At 36.6% G+C, this 27967-nt stretch overlaps 1 protein-coding gene across 3 annotated transcripts in view; it reads left to right on the top strand.

Annotated features, from left to right (window-relative positions):
• The window catches only part of ARAP2 (ArfGAP with RhoGAP domain, ankyrin repeat and PH domain 2), a 180005-nt gene that overhangs the window by 84349 nt on the left and 67689 nt on the right, over positions 1 to 27967 (top strand). For all 3 annotated transcript variants that reach the window (XM_069593027.1, XM_069593026.1, XM_069593025.1), the window contains 5 exons: positions 689 to 887; positions 1067 to 1130; positions 15382 to 15545; positions 22505 to 22717; positions 26198 to 26303. In XM_069593027.1, the coding sequence (XP_069449128.1) occupies positions 689 to 887; positions 1067 to 1130; positions 15382 to 15545; positions 22505 to 22717; positions 26198 to 26303 (746 nt within the window). The remainder of the gene's footprint in view (positions 1 to 688; positions 888 to 1066; positions 1131 to 15381; positions 15546 to 22504; positions 22718 to 26197; positions 26304 to 27967) is intronic.

The raw sequence follows: 27967 nt of genomic DNA, 5'->3' as shown, positions 1-27967 counted from the left end.
ACCACCCCTTTCCCCTTTGGTATCCATTTATTTGTTCTCTCCATCTCACCAAGGTATTTAAGTATTGTTTTATTACCTAAATCCAGAGAATATTCTTTACCTTTGGAGGTTCATGAAAAATTTTTACAAGGTTCCAGAAAGCATGTCCATACTTAATTAGGTTTTCATAGGTTGTAGTCAAATGAGGTTGAGTTACCTTTCTGGAGCCTGAAGCAGAGAAGAAATTAATGTAGGATTTTGGAGTCATTCATAAAATTAAGGCCATTGTGGAGATCTTTTCAATATTGTAAAGTCATTTCTGTGTATGTCTTTTTATAGGTAGATTTCTTATTCACAGTGTACACAAATGGGAAAAGAACAGATTCCATAAAAGATACAAATGAAGACAGACATTGAAGGTTGACATTTTAAAAGATTCTACAAGTTGACAAAGAGAATGTCTTCCTGTTTCAATTCTGTATATATCAAGAAAAATGGTTTAAGATGCTGCCATTTAAAATTGCATTATATTTATAGCTTTTCAGTTTTAAGACTGATGGCAAGTTTAAATAATTGTTTTGAAATCTGGATTACTCCTAAATCTTTAATACAGAAAAACAAGTTTTTCCCTTTTCCCTCATATCTTTAGCTATATAAGGGATTTCCTGTTTTCACTGTCTTTATTACTTTTTTGTATTTGTTTTAACAGCATTTTGTTCCCTTTGTTGCTGAAAACTTAACAGAAGCTGACTATGATTTGATTGGTCAACTCTACTACAAAGACTGCCAAGCCCTGGATCAGTGGAGAAAAGGCTGGTTCGCAATGGACAAATCTAATTTGCGTTTTTGCCTTCAAATGCAAGAAGGTCAGGAGGATAGAATGCACTTAAGAAGACTACAAGAACTAAGTAAGTTTTTTTTTTTTGTCCCCCTCCCCTTATATCTGCACAGAGTTCTCTGCTGCACATGGAAATAGTAAATTTCACATAAAATTATGATGACTCACTTCTTAACAGTGAGTAAGTAGTTGATAAAGGTATTTAGTGTAATGCTTTTAAATAATATGTTCATACTTCTTTCCCTCCAGCAATTAGCACAGTGGTTCAAAATGGGGAAAAATTGGATGTTTTGCTCTTGGTAGAAAAAGGGAGGTAAGTGCATTTTTGCTTTTTGTTCTTTATCTCAACAAATCTATGGAGTTGGGTATTCTGGTTATCCTCTTGGAGGAGAACTCATTATTTTATAAACTGTTGGAAATTTTCTGAATCTTGTGTGTATGTATGTATATATTCTCTTTAGTAGAAAAAGTAGACTAGTGAAGCTTGCCTATTTTTATACTATGAGAAACTCAGTGGGATCATTTATTGTAGTTTTCTACAGACCTAGATTCCTTTGCTTCCTTTGGAAGCACTTTGACATTTGTAAATATATTATCAGTGTAGATATATGATAGGTATAAATAATACCCTGAATCATGTATAGTTAAAACCTGATTTCTTGAATTTATTCAGTTTTTCAGTAAATTAGAAGCATCTACTTTATAGTACTGTTATAGGTACTGGGGTTATTAGTGGTGAATAAAACAGATACGGTCTTTGCCTTCATGAAGCATCTACATTTGTGGGGGAAACAATATACAATATAAGCAGGCAAAAAATTTGCATAGTATTATGTCCCTTAATTTTAAGTGCTTGAAGAAAACTAAGGTAAAGAGAGTGTACCTGGTAGAGTGGTATTCGGTTTTCAATAGGGTGCTAAGAGAGGATATCTCTGATCAGAGATCTGTATAGAGTGGAGGGAAAAAGAAAAACATGCAGCAGTCTGAATAGAAGGTACAAGGCATGAGGGCAAGGATATTTTGAAGAGTCAGTTGTGTTTGGCATGTTCAAGGTCTGCAAGAAAGCTCCTGTGGCTAGGGAAATTTCAATGAGTGAGAGAGGGAAGAAATGATAAGAGATATCCCTGGGCCAGACTACAGAGCCTTACAGGCCATGGTATGTAAAGACTTGAATTTTATTCTAAGCATGGTGAGAAGCCCCTTCATTTGAGAGCCAGGAAATTCAATCATCTGACTTATGTTTTTAAATGACTACTCTGACTCTAGATGGATAGCTTTCTGAGGGCACGAGTGAAAGTTTGAACATCAGGTAGGATCCTGCTGCAGAGGCCAAGCAAAAGGTGACTTCCTAATGACATAGTGTTGAGTGGTGAGATACACTGTGTGGGTAGAGGTCAGTGAATCTGTTGATGGATTCTCTGACTGTGACAGTCAGAGATGATCCCAGAGTTTTTGGCCTGAGCCTTTACGTGAATTATGGTGCTCTTTTTTGAGATAAAATATACATGGAGAGTAGAGGTAGGGTATTAGTACATTTAGGGTAGTAGATCAAGAATTTGGTTTTGGAAATGATTACTTGGAAATGTCTATTTGAAAGCAAAGTGGATATGCAAGCCTGGAATTAAGTGGAAAGGTTACAGCCAGAGATAAATATTCGAGAGTCATCAGCATACATTTTGACTTACTTATTTAGCCAAGGAACAGATCAGATTCGCCTAGAGGAGGACTGTAGGTAGAAAAGAGACAAGGAGGTAGTCCCAGGGCCTTAAGTTTTAGAGGAGGAATGATCTAGCAAAAGGTCCTGAGAAGGAGCAGCAAGAGTCAGATGACAACAACTAGGATGGCATAGTCTCCTGAACAAATTATTTTCTCTCTGTATCTTATCATTTACTTTCAAATCCCATAATTAGAATGTTTAGCTCTTCAAGAGTGCAAGATAGTATTTGTGTGTGTATATATATGTAATGATAAATGTAAAAGCAAAGCTCAATTAGCCTTCCCTCCAGTGAACGTCCATGCTAGTGACAAGGATAATGACTGAGCCATTATCTGAACCTGTCTTTTCTTGAACTTCACAGAAAAATGCAAACCGCTTTAGGTAGCAAACGTATTGCTGATTAGATACGTATGTCAGAATGTGTTTTTAACTTAGAGATGTAATCAGGATTTTCTGTTTTTGCTTCTTTATTTTCGGACTTAAAATGATTAATAATATTTTAGGTTCTAATTTTGCTACCAGATGATAGTTTTACTGTTCTCTCAGAATACATTCCATACATGTTCAGAAATAATAGTAAGAGAGTAGATAGTGTTGTGGCTTTGAAAGACTAGCACACATACACTTTTTCAGTTCAGTCGCTCAGTAGTATCCAACTCTTTGCGACCCCATGGACTGCAACACACCAGGCCTCCCTGTCCATCACCAACTCCTAGAGTTTACTCACATTCATGTCCATTGAGTCGGTGATGCCATCCAAACATCTCATCCTCTGTCATTCCCTTCTCCTCCCGCCTTCAATCTTTCCCAGCATCAGTGTCTTTTCCAATGAGTCAGTTCTTCACATTAGGTGGTCAAAATATTGGCATTTCACCTTCAACATCAGTCCTTCCAATGAATATTCAGGACTGATTTCCTTTAGGATGGACGAGTTGGATCTCCTTGCAGTCCAAGGGACTCTCAAGAGTCTTATCCAACACCACAGTTCAACAGCATCAATACTTTGGTGCTCAGCTTTCTTTCTAGTCCAACTCTCACATCCATACATGACTACTGGAAAAACCCTTGGAGCCCCCCGAAAATAAAGTCAGTCACTGTTTCCACTGTTTCCCCATCTATTTGCCATGAAGTGATGGGACTAGATGCCATGATCTTAGTTTTCTGAATGTTGAGTTTTAAGCCAACTTTATCACTCTCCTCTTTCACTTTCATCAAGAGGCTCTTTAGTTCTTCATTTTCTTCTTCATTGGTCATCTGCATATCTGAGGTTACTGATATTTCTCCCAGCAATCTTGATTCCAGCCTGTGCTTCATCTATTAATCTTTATGTAATGCCTGCTGCCTGTTACCTACATGGCAAGAAAAAATGGTCAAAAATACAGATTTGTTGCTTGAGCTCACAGAGCTTATGTTCTTAAACAAATTAGCAACCAGAAGCTTGCTAGTGAAATTTATTTTATATATTACATATATATATGTAATTTTAAAAAATCATGTTACTGTACCCAAGGTATTTTTCTACCAGTTTTAGTCTATAAAGGATTTGACCAGTGGCACATAGATTTTAATTAAAATGTGCCAAATGTGGATTAGTGTTATTCAATCTGAATTTTTATTTAGTGCTAACCGCATGCAGTGTACTCCCTCATGAACACAAGATAAGGAAGCCAGAGGACTAAATGTTTTGTTACCTTATGACATCTTGAACTTTACCCTGGGCAACAGGAACCAGAAGGTTTATGGAATAGTTTAAAACTAGCAGGATTCCAAAATAACGGTCAAAGCTGCTTCATTTAGTTTTTGAGAATAAAGTTTTTATCTGTGTGCCTGTGTGCTCAGTTGTATCCGAGTTTGCATCCCCACAAACCATAGCCTGCCAGGCTTCGCTGTCCCTAGGGTTGCCCAGCAAGAATACTGGAGTGGGTTGCTGTTTCCTTCTCCAGGGTGTCTTCCCAAGCCAGGGATGAAACCTGCGTCTCCTGCATTGGTAGGCGATTCTTTACTGCTGAGCCACCAGGGAAGACTGTTTTTATCTGCATGTGTTATCAACTAGTTATGTTGAAAGCATTTTTATGAAAGGCAGTAATAGAGAATGTGTCAAGATGAGAGTAGGAGAAATACAGGATAAATATAAAACCAAGTTATTTTTTTTGAACCTCTCTTTTGAATAGCTGCTATACAAAAGGACCATTGGAAAACAAGTATGTTTATCATATGCTTATATTTTGGTTTTACTTGCTTTCCCCGTTTTCTCCAAATCAATAAGATTCAGATAATAGCAATAATAAAATGATGACAATGTATACAAATTACTCTGTACCAGGCACTATTTTAAGCACTTTTGTACAGCCTTCCAGGGTCTATATGATGCTGAGGGGGATAATCCAATTTTAAATCAAGATAAGGGCAGTTTTTAACTTAACAATGTAACAATTTCTTTTTAAAACAAGTGGTATTAATTTACCAAGATGACTCTCAAAAATTAAGTCAACTAATATATTAGGAGCCTGGATAAATTATATGTCACTAGGATTTAAATTTCAGCATCTTATTAGAAAGTAAAAAGTTTATTAGAAAACCTGAAAAGTTATTTTACTAGAAAAAATATATCAATCCAGTGGCCACCTAATTAAAGATGAAGCAGAAAGAAGAGAGGTCAGAAGTGGGAATAAAGAATCAACCTGGAAGATGGTGAGTGCACTGGGTTATAAGCCGTTATGGAACAAAAAGCCATGCAGGTATCCAGGGCACCGTGTACGGTGAAGAACGGGATCTCATATTTATATACCTATGTGTATTTTCACAGATGTACACACGTGTGTACATATATGTGGATATGTATACACATATGTAAATAAATTGAGACAAATGGAAAAAGAGCAGGTTTGGAAGAGAGCTTGGGAAATGATGAGTTTGATTTTTGACATGTTGAACATGAGGTGCTTATAAACATTTAAGGAGAAATTGCTTAGAGGGAGTTATATTTGTGGATCTGATGCTCATGATTAGTTAATGGGGATATCAATATTGGAGTTACCCACATATAGAATGAAGAAGGTGAAATCACTTAGGGAGGTCTATAGAGTGAGAAGGGAAGAGCTAATGTGTTGGGACTTTGATGAATACACAGAATGTTGGAGGTGGGGGCAGTTTCTGGGGGATTAGCTACCCCAGGGTATAAAGGTAATTTATTCAGAGAGTGAAGCAGGAAACTGAGAGGATGTGTCACTAAGCCCAGAAAGAGTGGTGCAAGAAGGAAGGAATAGTCAGAAATACCAGGTGCTGTCTGATGACAATAGATACTCCATTGGATCAGTGATGGGGAGTCCAGTCCAGTGACTCTTGAGAAGAACAGAAGTGATAAAGCAAAACCTGGATAAGATTAGATAAACCAGCTGGGGAGAACAGTTTGTCAGGGATGTCTGGAAGTTAATAGGATTAATGAAGTGAAAGGAATTTGTCCCAGGAAGAGAATATATCTGCAGTTTTGTTTTAGATGACTTGAACTTGTGCCATTAAAAACATTTTGATGGGGCAGAGATACATATTTTAAAAAAGGTGGGGGGGGCAGTGAAGGTATAAGAGAGAAGACAACAGGATAGGTCTCTCAGTTCTAACAGCAAGAAAAGAGGAACTGATGGGTGGTTTTGGATATTGGGATCTTTCTAGATCTGGTGGTAGGCTATTGAGGGAAAGTCTAATCTTGTGGTTTTCGATCAGTCTGCTGGTTTTCAATTGCTTTGTGAAATAGGAAATAAGGATGACTTCTGAGCTCTTGGCCTGGATGACTTTGAGTGGTTTTATCACATACCAAAAGAGGAAATAGATTCTTTTCTTCCAGTACTCAAACCAGGACAGTTAATTTTAGATGGATTGTTTAAGAGCTGTTTTAATGCCATTTCAAAATAAGAGAATTTCATTGCATTGTCCTGGTTTTCATCTCTCTTTCAATTTGTTAGTCCCGTGGGAAATAATGACTATAAAGTACAGTAGGTTGTGTTAGACTTGTCAATGAAAGACAAAACTGTAGCTTTAAGAAATAAAACAACTTCTAGTTTTTCACCAAGCATATAAAGATAGTAAGAATAATTGAAAGAGAAACCAACTAGCTATAAGTTTTAACCTTTATTTTAACAGCTTGAACCAGAATGGCAAATCATAAATAAGCTTAATGAATTAATTTCACATATTTGCTCCTTCTTGTCTACCTTTGGTTAAACTGTTAAAATATATTAATATTTCTTAAAGGCAAGAGAATGAACCCTGTGACCTAGAAGAGTTCATGAATTGATAACCATCCACTGAATATAGTCATTATTTAGATGTATATTTTAATCTTCATGGTAATTTCCCCTATATACCTAGCATGAGTGTCTTTAGACAGAAAAATATTGCAATAATATTTTCCACACACAGAGCATTTTTGCTGTGAAAAGCTCTAAGCAGAAGGTACTCCAGATGGTATAGCTTTAATGTGTATTCCTTGTATACTTTAAAAATTATTTTGGAAAATAAAGCTTTCTTGATTACACTTAAGGCTTTCTACCGTGATGTTTGATGCTGTTATTGGAACTTAGATTTTGTGCTTTTCTTTCAGGTCTTAGGGTTTCTGTGTGTGGAAAAAAGAAAAGAAATCATGTTTTTGAATATCCATTGTTAGTCAGTGAATGTCCTGTACCCCAGTGAGGTCAGAAGGCACTTGTTTGGACAGTAGGTTATATATCCACTGTGACTGAAGTGTTCAATGGATTACAACATCCTTTTCATAAAATTTGAACACTATTTCTGCACTTGGCCCACATTCTCTGTGTATTTCTTTCTGATAAATAAGTTACTGTGTTCTCTATCTCACATTCTGTAGCTTCATGCTCATTAGTCAAAGATACCTATTATTAAGCTTTTACTGAAAGGCTGTTAGTTGTAATAAGCACAGTATGAATAACTCAGCTGTGTTATCAGAAACAGAACAGCTTAGTATGGTTTTTTTTTTAATTTTGTTGTTTGATTTTAATTTTTTTAAGATTGATTTATTGGCCTATAGTAAAGTATGATTCACTTGATGGCTTGCAAGCCTGACTGAATTCAGTTTTAACTGCAAATTTCAGACATAAAGGAGCTAACACTGGGGAATAAACATTTTATCACTATGTTCCGGAATTATGGGACAGCCTACTTTTCTTAATTTGGGAGATGAACACTCCTAAGTTGAAGATCCTTATTTCATATCAATTTATTACATGTGATTTTTTTTTCCCTGTACTTGAATTGTGTTTTATAGCAGCTGATATGTTAGCAGTACTGTCTAGGGTGAATTATCTTAAAGTGGTTTCTAAATTGTGCATGTAATTGCAAATTAAACAGTAGCCGATTGCCCACAATATCAGCTTGACTGCTTTTGTAACTTTCTGATCATTTAATTTGTAGAGATGGTTTAATCTGAATGTTGCCAAGGCAAACGAGATAGACTCTTCTCTCACCACCGCCACTGGTTTTGCAAAAAAAGGAACTATTCAAACTTACAGTATAAGATGATTTTTTGTTGTTGTTGTTAAAGAGAATTATGATAAAGGAAGTGTGTGACTATTTAACAAAAGATGGATTTTGAAGTATTTATTATTTCCTCCAAAAAATGTGTTTCATTCCTCAGTTCAGGACACTTACTGTATACTAGATAGAAACCTGTGAACATATAAATGCACTATGGGGTGAAAAAATACAGAATGAAAAGATCTCTTCTAGATAATGGGATCAAGATAATCATATTTATTTTTTAAGTATATTATAACTGGCTCTGGAATCCTCAGTAGGATTAGAAGAGGAAAAAAATGAGGGGTTGAAACACAAAGATATTCCAAGAGGTGGAAACAATAGTTTCAGAGAAATAGGATGGGTTGGGGTAAAACTTCACTTCAGGTTGGCCTTAACCTTCAATTCTTGAGGAGGAAGCATGGGACAGTGGGCCTGGAGAGATAGATTGATATATTAGTTTTATCAATTAAATGTAAATAATAACTTGTCTTGTTTTGGAAAGGATTGCAGGTTCTTTAAGAGGGTACAGAAGCCTTTTTTTTTTTTTCCGCAGACTTGAAACAGGGCTATTTCTCACATTCCTATAGGTAATTGCCTAATGGTGTGTAGAGATGAAATTGAAAACCTGGAGGCTTGCCTTCTCAGGGAATAGTGTGCCTTGACACTTCTTACTGAACTGTTGGCTTCAGAAGAAACAAATTATTTAAGCTAATATTTCTTTCTCCATTATTCTTGTGATACAGTCTCTGCATCTACAGATTTAATAATTGTTTGCCTGTTTCTGGCTGAAATTTCATCTCTATGCAGCAGTTCCTTATCTGCTGAGGAAAGAAATACTGTTTTTCTATAAACGAAAATGAGGGTGATTTATGGATGTGATGACTTAATAAAATGTGCTGGACTTCCATTTCTGCCCATGAAGAAATATCTGGCATGGAATATGCCCTCCCACTTTAAACTACTAGAAACCTGGACCAAACGAACTATTTTCAGACTTTGGAACAATAGGCTTCCCAGGATAGTGACCATGGAGAGAAGGGAAACAAGTGACTTAAGGCCTAAGATCACCTTGGCTTCCTGTCAGTACTTGGCACAGGGAATGGAGGGATCCAAGCAGCATATGGCGGTTTTGCTATGTTGGAGGTAGAGCTTGAAGTTTGGAGAATCCGCAGTAGCTAAACTTTGCGAGATAGAGTTCAGAGCAGAGGGAAAAATGTACAGAGCACGAGCTTCAGAAATCTTCATAGAATTCCCTTTCATCATTGCTCAGTATGAACCTGCGTATTTGCAGGTCAGAACTTCAGGCAAAAATACTCTCAGGGTGTGCTATGAGTTGAACAATTCCCAGAATGTAGACACTATTTGAGTGTGTTCAGATTTTATCTAGCCAGGTTAGACAGACTTCATTAAACACACAGAGCATTTGTAAAGACAGCAGGAGGTAATCCCAGAATATTAAGGCTAAACCAGCCCACAGGTAAAGGCTGCTCCATTTATGCCTTGCTAAGCTTAAAAACAGACCTCTCCACAAGTAGTTTAGTTACCCAGGGTCAAATAGGCAAAAGGGGCCAAAACAAACATTAATACCCTTTATAGGAAGATAGCACAACCCTGACACTGAACTTAATACTCACGATGTCTAGCATAGAGTGAAAATACTGGTGATATGAAAAAGCTGGAAATTAGATGATAAGAACAGACCTAGAAATGGGAAGGATAGTGGAATTAGCAAAGAATATACACAGTAATTTTGAATTATTACTAAATATATTAAAAGATGTAAAGGAAAACATAAACATAGAAAAATGGGTCTAAAGAAGAAACCAAATGGAACTTCTAAGGCTGAAAAATACACTATCTGAAAAGAAAATCTCACTAGATCAGCTAAACCCAAGAGTAGACTATGTTGAAAAAAAAACAAAGTCAATAAACTTGAAGTCATGACAACAGAAATGATCAAAACTTTAGCTCAGAGAGAAAAGGCTGAATAAAATTAGCAGAGCCTCAATGACCTGTGGGACAATATTAAGCATTCTTATGTAAACATAGTTAGAATTGTAAAATGAGAGAAGAGAAAGATGGAGTAATATATATATGTATAATATTGAAGAAATATGGCCAAAGACTTCTGAATTTCATAAAAACTATAAATGTACATATATTAAGATCAACATAACATTCATGATAAAGACAAACCACATCAAGACATATCATAATCAAATTCTTGAAAACCAATGTGAGGAAAAATAAAAGCACTGGTGGGGGGTGGGTAGGGGAAACATTAAAAATAGGGGACAAAGATGAGAATGTATTGGCAGAAACAGTGCAAACCAGGAGATAATATAGTAAAATCTTTAATGTGTTGGAGGGAAAAAATAACCAAACCAGAAACTATTAGCTTAAAATACTCTATCCAGAAAAAATATCTTACAGAAATGAAAGCAAAATAAAGTATTTTTTGGCCAACAAATGCTAACATATATTACAAGACTCAGTGTTTTTATTTTTTATAGATGCCTAAGATACTATCTTTTTTTAGTTATGTTTTTGAAACATGTTGTTTGCTTTTTAGTTGTGTTTAAAATGTTGTTTATAAAGATGATTTCATTTTTTGTACAGCTAAATTTATAGATCCTGTCATTCATTTGTCTTGGGTCTTGTCAGTAGACTAGGCTCAAATAATGATAGTCTATATTTTGTGGCTATTATATTACAGCTTTAAGAAAATTGTTTTATTAGTTTTGGGACTTGGTTTCTATGTCTTAGTGAACTATCTTGATGCATTATAGGATATATGGATTTTTTAAAATATGGCTTTAAAATTTAGGTTTGGGAATGAACAGTTAGTAGAATGTATTTCTCTATAATTAGAGTTCTTCAGAATAACTTTTCAGATTTTCAAGATGTAAATTCCTATTTCTTTGAAATAGGAATGATAAACCATTGTTCAGTAACATTTGAAATAATAAAGTTGGCCAGCATTTGTGTTGAAAATATCTTTTGATGCTTTATTCAATGTGCAGAGTTTAGGTAACATCAGAAAGGAATGTTGAACTGATGCTGTTAAATGTCAAACATCTACTGCACAAGATGATGTATCTTAGGATTCAGCCTTTGACAAGTGGACTTGGGAGTTAACTTGTCATTACTGATTCTACCCTTCACGAGTTCACAAGCAGACAGTTAAACTTGTCATCACAACATTTCTTCTGACTAGAAAGAAAATTTGAAGTTTGAAACATTTATAGTTAATGGCAGAATCATACTGCTATTGTAGGCAGGCCCTTGCCTTTGGGGTTTCTTTAACTGCTTGCTCAAATATTGGTCGTTGTTTATAAGCACACCTTTTCAAAGATTTTGTCACCTATTCAGAGCTTAATCATCAGATAAAAAAAGCAGCTGAGACTCAAGAAGAGTTAAAATATATTTTTTAAACTCCTAAATTTAACAAGCTGTAATTTTGATTAAGTCTACATAATGTAGGAGCTTGATTTCTCAGGGAAAGTACCAAGTTAGATAATTTCATTTAAACAAATAAACCCAGCAGTAGAATGCTTTTGAGTTAAACATGACATGAGATCAGTGAAAAGGCAAAAAGCATGTCAGTATTAAAGCAGGTGTCAGAATTCTTCAAAAAGGAAATGACAAAACCTTGAGATCTGAGCTGCTGTGATGGGTGTGGAAAATAAAAGCAATAAATAAAGATGTTAGGAAGCAAGAGATGAAGATTATGGGCATCAGTGTCAGTGAAGATGTAGTTATGGGAGGTTCAGGAGGTGTTAAGGTGAGTAGAGTGGGGTGCTAGTAGCTTTATCTTCATAGAGGAGCATTTCCAGAAAAGAAACCAAAGGAAAGAAAGAGGGAATGTTGTTTTCTCCTTAAATTAGGGCCAATGAATTACCAGGAATGTAAAAGATTACCTCTCTCAGTCCCCTCAAAAGAAACCATAACGACTGATTGTTGATGCAGTTCATTCCTTTCTCTTCAGATTGAATCCAAAGTAGCCATTTCGTAGTTTGAAATCAAAATTAAATAGTTGGACGTTGGTATGCATGCGTGCTAAGTCGCTTCAGTCATGTCCAGCCTTGTGCAACCCTATGAACAGCAGCCCACCAGGCTCCTCTGTCCGTGGGATTATCTAGGCAAGAATACTGAAATGGGTTGCCATTTCCTCTTACTTTAGTATAATTATACTTACATGCATCAATGATTAAGTTGTTTCAAGTCAAAGTTTTTTCTAGTGATAAAACTTTAAAACAATGCATCTACTAAATAATGCATCCACTAAATACCTGCCTCATGTGAAACCTGTATGCAGGTCAGGAAGCAACAGTTAGAACTGGACATGGAACAACACACTGGTTCCAAATAGGAAAAGGAGTACTTCAAGGCTATATATTGTCACCCTGCTTATTTAACTTCTATGCAGAGTACATCATGAGAAATGCTGGGCTGGAAGAAGCACAAGCTGGAATCAAGATTGCTGGAAGAAATATCAATAACCTCAGAAATGCAGATGACACCACCCTTATGGCAGAAAGTGAAGAGGAACTAAAAAAGCCTATTGATGAAAGTGAAAGTGGAGAGTGAAAAAGTTGGCCTAAAGCTCAACATTCAGAAAATGAAAATCATGGCATCTGGTCCCATCAATTCATGGGAAATAGATGGGGAAACAGTGGAAACAGTGTCAGACTTTATTTTTGGGGGCTCCAAAATCACTGCAGTTGGTGATTGCAGCCATGACATTAAAAGACGCTTACTCCTTGGAAGAAAAATTATGACCAGCCTAGATAGCATATTCAAAAGCAGAGACATTGCTTTGCCAGCAAAGGTCCATCTAGTCAAGGCTAAGGTTTTTCCTGTGGTCATGTATGGATGTGAGAGTTGGACTGTGAAGAAGGCTGAGTGCCAAAAAATTGATGCTTTTGAACTGTGATGTTGGAGAAGACTCTTGAGAGTCCCTTGGACTGCAAGGAGATCCAACCAGTCCATTCTAAAGGAGATCAGTCCTGGCTGTTCATTGGAAGGACTGTTACTAAAGCTGAAACTCTTATTACTTTGGCTACCTCATGCGAAGAGTTGACTCATTGGAAAAGACCCTGATGCTTGGAGAGACTGGAGGAAGGAGAAGGGGACAATGGAGGATGTAATCGCTAGATGGCATCATCAACTCAATGGACATGAGTTTGAGTAAATTCCAGGAGTTGGTGATAGACAGGGAGGCCTGTCATGCTGCGATTCATGGGATCGCAAAGAGTTGGACACAACTGAGACTGAACTGAACTGAAATATCTGGCACTATGCTAAAGGCTATTGATAAACTGAAATGCTTTCTTTGTTTGCTTGTATTAAGTTTGTGGTGAAGTGGCTAAAAAATTCACACAGACACAACAGTTAATGTGATGGAGAGTGGAGTGATTGTTTAGGATTAAAGAAGAATGCCTGTTTCACCAGAAACATTGGATGGAGGCAGATAGGAATCGAGGGTCACAAAGGGTTACCTAGAATATACCAATGGGGGAGGAGCTGGACTAAGCAGTCAGAGAGCAGGAAGTACTTCCTGCAAAGAGAAGAACATGTTAATTTCTTTCTTCTTCCCTTCCTTTCTCCGTTCCTCCTGGGAATGGCACAGTTGGAGTGGATAATACAGGACAGATGTTGAAGACCTTTTAATCTTGAAACCTCCAGAACTGCCATGGAAAGACAGTTATCAGGAAGTGATGTCATTAGCTTTGTATCTTAAAAAGATCATTCTGTGAGTCTTGAGAAGGTGGAGGATTGGGAAAGGAATTTTGTTTGAAGGGACTTAAGTGACTTTAAGGAGCAATAGAAAGCCCTTAAGGAGGGCAGTGTTCAAATAAAGAGGAGGCAAAGCAAGTATGTCAGGGAACTGGATGTGACAGTATTCTGTGACTGAGTTCATATGTCAGGAGTGGGGTGGCGATTGAGGGGATCAGTCTACAGTAATAAATCCTAAATTCCTGGTGGGATAAGTGGAGACTGTAGTACCAGTTTGGTATCAGTATCAGTTCAGTCACTCAGCTGTGTCCTATTCTGCGACTACATGAACCGCAGCACACCAGGCCTCCCTGTCTATCACTAACTCTCGCAGTCCACCCAAACCCATGTCTATTGAGTCGGTGATGCCATCCAACCATCTTATCCTCTGTCGTCTCCTTCTCCTCCTGCCCTCAATCTTTCCCAGCACCAGGGTCTTTTCAAATGAGTCGACTCTTCACATGAGGTAGCCATAGTATTAGAGTTTCAGCTTCAACATCAGTCGTTCCAATGAACACCCAGGACTGATCTCCTTTAAGACGGACTGGTTGGATCTCCTCACCATCCAAGCACTCTCAAGAGTCTTCTCCAACTCCACATAAGAAGGGATAAAGATTTGAGATGCTTGTGGAATTAACATTAATTAGCATTATGGTTTATTAGTTACTAATACCACATTTACTGAGTGCTAAAGTGGGTGCTATTATTATCCTCATTTTTGCCTTTGATAAAACTGAGAACCAAAGAAGGTTGATAACTTGTCCAAGGTCATAAAGGAAGTGAGCACAGCGCTAAAACTTGAGTGCATGAATTGATTTCCATTCTGTTAACTTCTTTATGCTCTTGCTTTTCAATCATGTGAAGATCTGATTTGTGAGTAAATTCTCAACCAGAGATAGGGATGTGAGACTTACTAGCTTATATATATATATATGGGGGATGGAAACCACTGGCCTGAATGACATGTCCCTTGGAGAGTCTTTGGAGTTCATGTGAGTGCACTGAAGTTACAAGTTCATTTTTAGAAAGAGAACGTGAGTTTGGGAAAGAACTGAGGGACCAGAAAGATAGGAGGAAAAGCCAGGAAGAACTGTTCTACCAAAGCTGAATTGGGTGGTTGTTTTCCCTCTCTCTCTCTCTCTCTCTTTTTTTTTTTAACCTTTAAAAGGAAGAACAGTCCTAAAGTTATCAAACACTTCTAAAATCTTAAAAAATACACCCCCAGATATCCATGAGAAGTTACACGTGATGCTGGCCAGAAGGGTTTCAGTTCAGTTATTCAGAAACAGAATGAAAGAGGAAATGAAAAAGAGGCAAGGACATTAAGGCCACAAGTTCAGGGAATTTTCTGGCCTCTCTGGAGAGAGACGTATGACTCCAAAGCAAAAGAGGGATCAAGTGAGTGGAAGCTGGTGGTAGACAGAGGGGTTTTCTTCTGATGGATGAGATCAGATCACATTTATATGGATTTAAGGATATTCTCTGTAGAAGTAAGGCTTAAAAAAAAATTATCATTTGAAATACTTTTCAAACTTTACAGAACATTATACATCCATGGGCATACCAAGTTGGATTTCACAGTCTGGCATACTGCAATTGAAAAAGCAGCGGGTACAGATGGGAATGCATTACAAGACCAGCAGCTCGGCAGAAATGACGTTCCCATTATCGTGAACAGCTGTATAGCATTTGTTACACAGTATGGTAAGTATCAGAGTTTTTATTCAACCCCAAGAACTCATAGTAGCATTCTTACAGTTTTGAAATAATACCTCCATTGGACTGAATGAGAGTCCTTTGTATCTTAAGTACATCAATGAAAATTAAAAGTGTAGTCCCTCTTCAGCCTAAATGCCATTCCTTCTCACAGTAAAGTTCATTTAAATTATATCACATGCCCTTACAAATTCCTTCTTCCTTTACATGCATAAAAATTTTAAATGGCATATTAGAAGAATCTATATTGTAAAATGTATATTTAAAAAATGATTAAAGGTTGTACTTTTCAGAGGTTATAACTTTACAGTAAAGTCTTAGGGAATGCAGTCGTGACTGTGTTTTAAAAATAGTAAATGATGGGACAATGTCTAAAAGACTTTAGTTTTTGTAGGCCTGCATGCAAAGTGTCTGTGTATTTATTCCCTTTAACATGTTTTTGGTCACATGTTTATATTAAGAAACATGGTCATTAATTGTGCTGGTTTGACTTAATCGTAACAACATATTTATGAATAGTTGCAGGTTAAAACCAACTTGAATCAGGCCTCATTTTAACATGCGGTGGCAGTATTTTATACATGCCTAAAAAGTAAATGAAGTATGTCTTTATTATTTTTACTTATTTTCAAATTACTACTCATTCTTAAAATTTCTTCAGTTACATGTTGCCTTAATATGCTAAAAGATAAATAAATTGTTTAACTATATTTTTAATATAAAAATATGTTCTCTTTCAATCTGTCTATAAAAGGCATTGATTTAGATTGTACATGCAGAAAGAAAGTAAAATGGTTTATCTTATATTTTGGAAGTTGTGTTAACTTTTCATTGTTCTCCTAGTCTTAGATGTATCTTTGGGTATTTTTAATTTGAAAAGAAAGTGTAATCAGTGAGAGAGCTGTAGAAAAACATTGTTTTATGAGTTTTTTTTTTTGCTTATTTATTGTCTATAGTATGTCAGCTGCTGAGCTTAGTACTGGAAATTGAGCAGTGGTAGTAAAGAGTGAAAGAACCATAAATTTTGCCTTCCAGTGTGAGAACTAACAGTGAAATGATATGAACACAATGCCCGAAATAACAAATGCTATGAAAAAAAATAAGGAAAAATTAAGTCTAGAATATGTGTATATTAATCTGTTTTCTCCTAGAGAGAGTGCCATTTTAAGTATTTCACTCATTTCATGTGTTATCCAAGTAAAATTATGATTAATATTCAGGTCTGAATATTAATTTGTGTTTGAATTATACACATGTTGCAAATATGTATGTAATCACATTATGTGGGATTATTCTGTGAATTTCCTTGATAGTATGGTTATATTTTTCTTATCAACTGTCATCATCTGTTTGTTTGAAAATGGGGGAGGAAGGTTATCATTTTCATTTATTCGTAATTGTGTATTGGTGCACTTGCATTGTGCAGGTATAAATAAATTACACACATCTTATGTTTTAGCAAGATCATAACCTCATTGGGAATTTTCACATCATGTTAGTTTCATAATGGTATAAGGTCTTTCTTAAGTTGACAGATGATTAAAATAGCTTGACTTGCTCCCAGTGTATCCAATTTAATGTTTCTCTAGGGAAATCAGAAGTTTCTTTGTGGTGTTTATTTGCACTTAAAATCATTAAGCATTAGATTGTTTTCAACTAAATTTCATATATTATAATTACCTTGTAGCTCTAGCATAAGGTACATTAGCTTCCATATTAAAGTAATAAAGCCAATAAAAGACTCTTAATGTTTTTCCCAGCTTTTTGTTTTTTTTGAGCAAAACATGTGAACACCTCAATATTACCAGCATGGATAGAAGGGAAGATCTGATATGAACTTAGAAAACACCCAGTGATTATAGGATGCAGGTGATTGACTCAGGGCCTATATGATCATAATTATTTCGGATTTCCTAATCTTTGGTATAAAATCTAAAAGCCAAATTTTTGTGCTCATGGTGTCAAAATCTGAACCTGACAAAATTCACAGTATAATTCTTAGAGTTTTAATTTTTTTAATGAGTTACAGCAGTTAGCTCTTGGGGGGATATACTTAATTTTTGTAAACAAAATTGTGTTCAGATTCACATCGAGTTACCTTTACCAGTTGTTAGAAATTCACTCAACTAGGAACATGATAGCCCAGAAACTTAATCAATTTTTTGGTAGAACTTGCTTATTCTTCTTTTGTGGTCATTTACTAACTATCAACAGTTCTTTGAGGTACTGTGTAACTACTGTATACAGAAAATAAGACATGATCTTTGCCTTCTAGGAATTTAAAGATTGTGGATCAGAATAAGTGGGCATTTATATTTCAAGTGTATAAAATTCTGTGGCAGTGGGGTTCAGGGGGTGGTCCAGGTGTCCATGGCCTAGAGCTGAAATTCACTTAGTGTAGAAGTGGTCATGGAGGGTTTCATGGCTGAAGCATGGAACCTGCCATGTGTTTTAAGAGAGAATGGGAGCTTGTTAGGAGAGGGAAGGAGTAGGGATTCCAGGCAGAAGAAACTGTGTGTGCCAGGTGTGGAGTCCTGAAGGAAGCTATCTAGTCAGGGAACTTTGGGTAGCTACATGTGGTCAGAACTTAGTGTGAGAAGAGTGGAAAATAAAAGGAGCTGGAGAACTGGTTAGAACATTCATATAGGGTCTTATATGTATGTGTGCATGCTAAGTCATTTCAGTTGTTTCCAACTCTTTGCGACCCTATGGACAATAGCTCACCAGGCTTCTCAGTCAGTGGGATTCTCCAGTCAAGGATAGTGGAGTGGGTTTCTATGCTCTCCTCCAGGGATCATCCCAATCCATGGATTAAACCCATATCTCTTATGTCTCCTGCATTGGCAGGCCAGTTCTTTACCACTAACACCACCTGGGAAGCTCAGGGTCTTATGTATCATAATAAAATCCCTAGACTTGCCCTCTGTTGATGTTCAGTTGCTCAGTCATGTCCGACTCTTTGTGATCCCATGGATTGCAGCATGCCAGGCTTCCCTGTCCTTCACCGTCTCCTGGAGCTTTCTCAAACTCATGTCCATTGAGTTGGAGGTGCCATCCAACCATCTCGTCCTTTGTTGTCCCCTTCTCCTCCTGCCTTTAATCTTCCCCAAAACTTGCCCTCTAGTCAGTGATAGGGGGCTATAGATCCATATTTTTAAGCATTTTGGTAACACCAGCAGGCTTGTATCTCAGATCATTCTATTATCATTTTCAAGACAGACTGGAAGGGTCAGTGGAAATAGGGACAGAGAGGTGCAATAACATAATGAGGAATTGGGTGCTTGAAATTATAATAGTGCAGGTGATGGAGTGAGCAAGGGGACAGTTTTGTGAGAGAAGTCATGATGAAAAATATATGTGACAGTTTTTTTGAAATTTTTATTGATTCTTTTGATGTGATATGTGAGAAAGAGAAGTTCTAGCTTATAAATGACTGGGGAGAAGGCAGTGCCACATATTGAGGTATAGGAACAAGATAAAAGGCATGTTGGGATTGGGAGGTGAAGTAGTGGATGGGGCAGGAAAATTAATTTGTTCACATGTATAAGTATAGTCTATGTGGCTTGTATTTGGGAAGCCCTGCTTATATTTAGATTTATATATAGATTTTATATCGAATATAATATATAGAATATATATATTTATATATAGATATATAATGCACATGTGCATTTGAAATTTTCAAAATTAAAAGCTGAGTAGAAATATACATATCTTAGTTGAAGTGATGAAAATGGATGGATTCATCTAGAAAATTTTGTAGGGGAACAGAGAAGAGAATTGAGGATGGTTTCCTGGAATCATCAGTAAATACTGAATAGCAGAATAAATAGAAGACTAGAAGAGGAGTCATAGAGGAAGGGGCCAAAAGAGATGAGATCATAACATCATGAAAGCCTTTGAGATTAACAGAATTTTAACCAGGATTCACTGGAGTATTAGACACTGCAAGGGGATCCTATTACATAATGTTGGTTACTACGAGTGAAATGACACAGAACATACAAGACACACAAGAGACAGACAGGACACCACTCTGGCCAGAGGAACAGAACTGGGCAAACTAATTGCCGTTTCTTATTATAAAGCCCTCCTTAGGCAGAATTCCAGACTGTAAGAATAAGCCTTTTCAGTACAGTGCAGGTGCATGCATGTTATCGTACAGCAAAGGGGAGTGAAGTCTCTGTCTACTGCAGAGTCTGCACAAAGCCCTCATCTCCCTCTTATCTCAAGAAGGGAATGCTCCCTCGTTTGCAAGGGACCATTAAACTCAAGGCTGTATCCAGACTCTTTGGCAGAACGCCTCGTATGCAAGGACGCTCAGCCTGAGCAGAGAGACCCATTTGCAGGCACATCTCTGCTACCCTATTAACCCTTCACATAAAAATTGAAAAGCATCTAGAAAGCATATTCTTGAGGAAGATGGTCCCAACAGAGTGGAAATTAGGCCTGAAGCAAGAGTAAGTGGTTAAAGGATCAACAGGGATGGAAGATGGTAGAAAGAATAAATATAGAAAACTCAGATTAGTTTTGGAAGAAAGCAAAACAAGAGGCCTGAAGGGAGGGGGCAAAAAAGGATTAAAAAATATTTGTTTGCATATCATCATCATCACCACAATCACTTCTCTTCCTTCAGTTAACCACTGCTACTCTTATTTTATGTGGGAAACTTGATCAATATGTAATTCTAAAAAGTTATGACCCAGCTCTTCCATCTAGAAGAAGGTGTTGAACAGACAAAATTAAATATGCACATATGAATGTAGAGACTTCAGGAAATTTATACTAGAGAGTCTTCACTTTTGTCAATGAGTTCAGTCAGTTCAGTCGCTCAGTTGTGTCCGACTCTTTTCGAGCCCATGAATTGCAGTACACCAGGCCTCCCTGTCCATCACCAGCTCCCAGAGTTTCTCAAACTCATGTCCATCGAGTCAGTGATGCCATCCAGCCATCTCATCCTCTGTCATCCACTTCTCCTCCTGCCCCCAATCCCTCCCACCATCAGAGTCTTTTCCAGTGAGTAAGCCCTTCACATGAGGTGGCCAAAGTACTGGAGTTTCAGCTTTAGCATTATTCCTTCCAAAGAACACCCAGGACTGATCTCCTTTAGAATGGACTGGTTGGATCTCCTTGCAGTGCAAGGGACTCTCAAGGGTCTTCTCCAACACCACAGTTCAAAAGCATCAATTCTTCGGTGCTCAGCTTTCTTCTCAGTCCAACTCTCACATCCATACATGACTACTGGAAAAACCATAGCCTTGGCTAGACAGACCTTTGTTGGCAAAGTCATGTCTCTGCTTTTGAATATGCTATCTAGGTTGGTCTGGTTCCTCTGCCTTTCTAAAACCAGCTTGAACATCTGGAAGTTCACGGTTCACGTATTGCTGAAGCCTGGCTTGGAGAATTTTGAGCATTACTTGGCTAGCGTGTGAGATGAGTGCAATTGTGTGGTAGTTTGAGCATTCTTTGGCATTGCTTTTATTTGGGATTGGAATGAAACTGACCTTTTCCAGTCCTGTGGCCACTGCTGAGTTTTCCAAATTTGCTGGCATATTGAGTACAGCACTTTCACAGCATCATCTTTCAGGATTTGAAATAGCTCAACTGGAATTCCATCACCTCCACTAGCTTTGTTCGTAGTGATGCTTTCTAAGGCCCACTTGACTTCACATTCCAGGATGTCTGGTTCTAGGTGGGTGGTCACACCATCGTGATTATCTGGGTCATGAGGATCTTTTTTGTGTAGTTCTTCTGTGTATTCTTGGCACCTCTTCTTAATATCTTCTGCTTCTGTTAGGTCTATGCCATTTCTGTCCTTTATTCAGCCCATCTTTGCATGAAATATTCCCTTGGTATCTCTAATTTTCTTGAAGAGATCTTTTCCATTTTGTTTTTTTCCTCTATTTCTTTGCATTGATCACTGAGGAAGGCTTTCTTATCTCTTCTTGCTATTCTTTGGAACTCTGCATTCAGATGCTTATATCTTTCCTTTTCTCCTTTGCTTTTCACTTCTCTTCTTTTCACAGCTATTTGTAAGGCCTCCCCAGACAGCCATTTTGCTCTTTTGTGTTTCTTTTCCATGGGGATGGTCTTGATCCCTGTGTCCTGTACAATGTCACGAATCTCTGTCCATCAGGAATCCTCCGTTCATCAGGAACTCTATCAGATCAAGTCCCTTAAATCTATTTCTCACTTCTACTGTATAATCATAAGGGATTTGATTTAGGTCATACCTGAATGGTCTAGTGGTTTTCCCTACTTTCTTCAATTTAAGTCTGAATTTGGCAATAAGGAGTTCATGATCTGAGCCATAGTCTGCTCCCTCTCTTGTTTTTGCTTATTGTATAGAGCTTCTCCATCTTTGGCTGCAAAGAATATAATCAATCTGATTTTGTTGTTGACCATCTGGTGATGTCCATGTGTAGAGTCTTCTCTTGTGTTTTGGAAGAGGGTGTTTGCTATGACCAGTGTGTTCTCTTGGCAAATCTCTATTAGCCTTTGCCTTGCTTCATTCTGTACTCCAAGGCCAAATTTGCCTGTTACTCCAGGTGTTTCTTGACTTCCTACTTTTGCATTCCAATCCCCTATAATGAAAAGGAAATCTTTTTTGGGGGGCAAATCTGTACTCTGAGAAACTAAGCAAAGGGCACTTGTAGTCAAAGAACACTTGAGAAAGATGCTATGAAGAACTGGAGGAAGGACTGGCCTAGGGCCTACTAAGAGCTGAGGATGGAATAGTTTGTTCATCAGGTTTGCATTTTACAATATGAAATTTTCAAGGGGGAGAGATTTTTTACTCTCATGCATGTTTATATAAACTCTTAGATGATGATTTTGTCTTGTACATCATCCGAGCACAGAAATTAGTTCTTTTTTGAGATAGTAAAATGGATTTTGACCTGAGATTTTTTTCATATAATCTTTTTTTTTTTTTTTTTTTAACAAAGGTTTAGGACACAAAAATATCTATCAAAAGAATGGTGATCCATTACATGTAAGTGAACTCCTGGAGAGTTTCAAAAAGGATGCAAGAAGCTTTAAATTGAGGGCTGGAAAACATCAACTTGAAGATGTGACAGGTGTACTGAAGAGTTTTCTCTCTGACATTGATGATGCACTTCTCACTAAGGAGCTCTACCCATACTGGATCTCTGCCTTAGGTAATACATAAATTACAGAATAAAGCTTGCCTTCTCATTTGGTAGTAGATTTTAAAAATCACCTCTGATAATCTGAACATTTAATTGAAAGGAACAGTATACATAATGGCTTAGAACAGAAATTGTAAAATAGCTGTTATATGTGCCTCGAAAGAAATTTATGGTGGTAATTGCTAAAGTCTTTTATGATAATATTTAGTTTTTGGTAGATTTCTTAGTGCTTACTTTGCCTTAACTTTGGAAATGTTAATAGTCAAGTCCGTGTAGGCTATTAATTTCTCATTAAAATTAAAATGAAAGGTTTATTACAACATTGCTTTTACATGGTTTTAACATATAGCTCTTTGACTTTCCTTTTTCATTCATTCTGCCTCTTTAGAGTTACATGACAAAAGACCTTTTTACTCCATTTTTTTTCAGATTCTGTCTAATGAAGTAAAATATCTTTGCTACACTCTAAGAGAACTTATTTGAGAAATGATCTTAGAAAAACAGTTTATTAAATCAGCTGCGTGTGTATTAAATCAATTCAGTTGTGTCAGACTTTTTGTGACCCTAGGGACTGTAGCCCACCAGGCTCCTCTGTCCTTGGGGATTCTCTAGGCAAGAATACTGGAGTGGGGTGCCGTGCCCTCCTCCAGGAGATCTTTCCGACCCAGGGATCAAACCCATATCTGTTATGTCTCCTGCACTGGCCCGTGGGTTCTTTACTACTAGCACCACCTGGGAAGCCCTATTAAATCAGATAATGGGTCGAACTGATTTCAGTAAAACCTATATTTACCTCTATTAATTCAAAATAACTCCTTTTTTAGAAACATGATAATGCATATTTTTAAATATAAACTTTGCCTTTAATCCCAGATTTCTAATAGAGCTATTTTCATTTTTCACATTATTTCATAATCTTTGTCCCACACCTATGATTTATATATAACTTTTATTAATAAACTAAAATATTCCCTATATATCAGTGATTTCAAAGTGATGATTTTGAATCTTAATTTTTCCCCAATTTTTAAAATGTATCATTGAATTATACCATAATTTACTAATATATTTCTCTCTTGTACATTTGACCTAGTTTGAGAATTTTTTTTGAAAATGACCTTTGAATTGACTATATGATATTTTTCTGTTGAGAAATAGTTTCTTCTGTGAAAAGTGTTTGCTTAATTTAAAAGATAAATATGATATTTGAAGGGATTAATTTTGAAATGCCACGAAACATCTGTAGTTGAAAAATAATCCCAAGATTGATCCTTTTTGTCTCAGCAAGAAGAGAGTAGTATTGTTATTAAAATAAAACTTTCCACAATGTAACTACTTAATTCGGGAGTCTTTTCCTTGTTTCCTGTGTTTTTCAAATCAATAGTTTTAATTCTAATCACAAGAAGAGTTGATTGTATAATTTTTTGGAATATAGAATTAGATAATACATCTTTTTAAGCACAATTGCCCTGCTACCCTCATTTTTGTTTTAAGGTTTTATTGTAATTCATAACCATGTAATTATTTATAGTACTCTATTTTATAAAGACTTAAAATTTGCCTTTATTGTAAAATCAGTCATCAAAAATCTATGACAAATATGCTTTTGCTGAAGTTGTCAAATTTAATGACAAAGAGGTCTTCATTGTTAAACTACAGGAGAAGGTAGTTGAGAAATAGCATGTGTCAGAGAGGAGTGTGTTCACCTTCCATTTGGATGTGAGTCCCTGAGAAATTACTTTGAGAAGCCTTCGACTACTAGTGTTCAAAGTTCTTTGCTTTCAGATCTGTTGAAGCTGCCCCTGACCTGTCAGAAAGTACCCTTTGTTGGATCTCACAAAAGTAAACCATAACTCACTGGATGACCTCACTGGATAGCTCTCTTGGGTCCTGTGCGCCCAAGGCAAAGAATGTCCTATAGTTGGTTGCATAGTACCTGTTAATATGATATACACGACCTCTTCTTCTAAGAATGCTCATTAAATTGTCTGAAGGCTGTGACTGGTTGAATAGTTGTATTTTCTATATGACCTAAAATCTATCTTCAGTTTCCTTTTCAGTTACTCAAACTTCATTTTGAAAATATCATCTATTTTATTCTTATAAGATTTGTGAAAACAGGCTATCCTAGCATGTGCTTATTATAAGCATAGTAGTGTAGTATTAATTACATTTAATTGACTAAATACAATTACCTCTACAGTTAGAAACTGGAAGACATGAGGGGAAAGATTTGGGTTATACCAAGAATGATAGCTAATTCTTAATTCACTTCTAGTACAGTCTTTGAACGTTACTGGGGTGTCTTCCCCTCTTGCTTTTAGACAGTCATCCATCAGCATAGTTAAGTCAATATGACCATGTTTACTTTTACAGATCTAGTGTGCAGGTGAAATCAGTACAAAGGAGCTATCAGTTCCTGTTTTAAATAGGAGCATACTTCAAAAATGTGTCACAGAATTTCTTACCTCCGCAGGGATCCGAATGTCCTTTACAAGTGACTGTGTACTTTCAAAGAATCATTAATGTGCCTCTGGCTTTCTGTGAATAGAATGTGTAGGGCTAAGCAGAAAATGAAAAAGCCTTGTTTCCAAAGGTAGTTGGGAATGGAGAGGGAAGTGTAGTCCCCTTGAGTTACAGAATCAGTGCAAGCTATTTATTTGAAGAGAGGTCTCTCATTTCCCCTGTGAAAGAATAGGTTAGACCAGACCACCACTGCACAACCTCCAGACTCTAGAACTTTGGAGGTTCCTGTGCAGTTGCTTTTAAGTATTTGACTTCTTAGGGTTAGGAGAGTGGAGGAGAGTAGTTCCTTCTTGTCCTCCTATTCATGAATAAGTTCTGACCTTGACAAAAGCAGAGGATCTATCTGTCTTCCTCTCAGTCTGTATCACTGGTACCAGGACCTTATGACTTGTTCCACTGCCCACTGCCCCCAACCTTCTCCAAAGAACTGAAGTTTCCAGGGCTAGTGAAAGGCCTTTTGCATGGATCTGTGGGATTAATGTATAGTTCATAGTTCTGGGATGGTTCAAAGTTTAGGGAAGATTTTTATGATGCTAACAGGGAAAAATGGTCAGACATGTCATTTTCTAATAACAAATAGTGAGATCTTTCCATAGCTATAGTTAAAATACTTTCGGCTCATCTCTTCAATTTGTAGGCTAATTTGTTACTACTTGAAAACAATCCTTTTAGTCAAAGTTCAGTAAAATGTAGCATTGAAGATAAAATACAGACCTGAGTTTTAAAAGTGCTTTATTTTTAATTACAAAATATAAGAGCTGTGACATATAGCTGTGGAATGTTTATGCAAATATCAAATACTTTTCCAGAATTAGAGAAGTTTGAGTGTTTTCTGTTTTGAACCTTGATTGTGTCAGTGAAATACAGTTGTGAATATTGTTTTAAAATACTGATAAAAGGCAAATTTGTAATATAGATGATTAGTTAGACCTAAAGTTTCACGTGTGTGTGTTTAACCTTTAGATACCCAAGATGACAAGGAAAGAATTAAAAAGTATGGAGCATTTATACGTACTCTTCCTGGGGTGAACCGAGCAACGTTGGCAGCTATAATTGAACACCTTTACAGGTGGGTGGATTCATGAACTTTTCTAGATATTTCAAATATGACACTCAGTAAGTTATTATTTTTTTTTAATTTAAAGTACTGTGGTTAACCTTCTTCTATTTGTGAATGTAAATCTTTCACCATATCTTAAGAATGGTTTCAAAATGGAATTCCCATAAACAATCAGTTTGGCCTCTCTTAATGCAATTAAGATACATTTCGAATAAATAACCCTGGAGAATTTCTTAAATGGATTAGAAATAATCATATATTACCTCCTCAAATACATCCAGTACTTAAACAAGAATTTTAAAACATTTTGATGTCAGACTATTGATTAGATAAGGGAAATTTCAAAAGTCAAACCCATTGTCTATGTCAGGGCATGTAGTCCCCTGCATTTGGGAGGATAGGAGGGATAAAATGGTAGCTTGAGAAATGACATCTGAAAAATCAGGGTGTTTGGGAATAACATTTTAAGTAAACAAACTTAAGGTTTGTTTATTTTGCTATGAGCAAGAATCATTACAGGAACTTAAATCAGTGTAAATACTGCTTAAGAAATATATTGGTGGCAGCTTCCTGCATGGATGCAATGTTTCCTTGAATAAATTTCTATAAAGCTGAATTCTACTAAAAATACCTTAGTTGAAGTTTAGATTCCTAAATCTTCACAATTTGTCTTTTGTCTTTATCTTTCTTTTCCAATCACTACTTCTCATGCATGTAAACTCCGTTACTATGCATCTGATTTTCTTATTGTGTCATACAAATATAGTTGATATACTATAAGGTTCTATCTCTATGCCTCAGAGACACTGGGACAGATTTTTTTTTCTTCACAAATTTCAATATGTCACCTGCTGCTACAATTATCAGTTAATATTTTAAACATTGAGTTGCATGTAATTCTTAAACTTCTTAATTCATACTTGAATTTCAGATAACGAGCTACTTCATATCCTTTGTTTAACCTTTATTTTCGCTCCTACTATATACAGTGCCCATTAAGAGTCCATGTGAACAGAAATGATTGCTAATAATACATGAATAACAAAAATAGTCTTAAGACTGCAGTTTCCAAATAGCACCAAGGAACCCCGAGACATCACAGTGGGGATGGGGACTTAGAGGGATGCTGCAGGGCATTTTATACATTTTAGGAAAACAACACTGTCAGCACAGATTTTAAAACAGAGAATTTTAGCATACAACATGAAATTAAAGAGGAAGGATTGAGTGACACATCATTGTGTGTTGAGATCCAGGTAATGCTTCAGATCTAAAAGGATAAATGAACTGGGCATGACAAAAAATTAAGTATAAGACGTGAGTGAGGGATATTTTCAGGAAACATGTGTGCTAGAAGATGAGATGCTTTGTAGCTGGCTGGCATCAGGCTGTGAAAGGCTCTGTTCATTGTGCAAAAACATTTGGATTGCATTCCTTTTTGTGATAAGGAGTGACTGATCCAATCTGTTTTAGGATGATAACCCATGTCCTGGGATTGATTGGGAAGAGGTTAGAACAGAAGCAAAGAAACCTACTTAAGACACAGTTTCTGTGTACTTCTAATGAGAAACCCTGAGTGGGAAGAGAGTAAACTGGCTGAATATGGGACGCTTGCAGATACTAGTGTGGGAGCAGGGAAATAAAAGAAGAAAAGGAAAATACATAGTGGACAT

This window comes from Ovis canadensis, chromosome 6, assembly GCF_042477335.2.
Source record: "Ovis canadensis isolate MfBH-ARS-UI-01 breed Bighorn chromosome 6, ARS-UI_OviCan_v2, whole genome shotgun sequence".
Taxonomy (NCBI): Eukaryota; Metazoa; Chordata; class Mammalia; order Artiodactyla; family Bovidae; genus Ovis; species Ovis canadensis.
The sequence above is the reverse complement of the archived record's forward strand: the minus strand, read 5'-3'. Positions and strand labels throughout refer to the sequence as shown.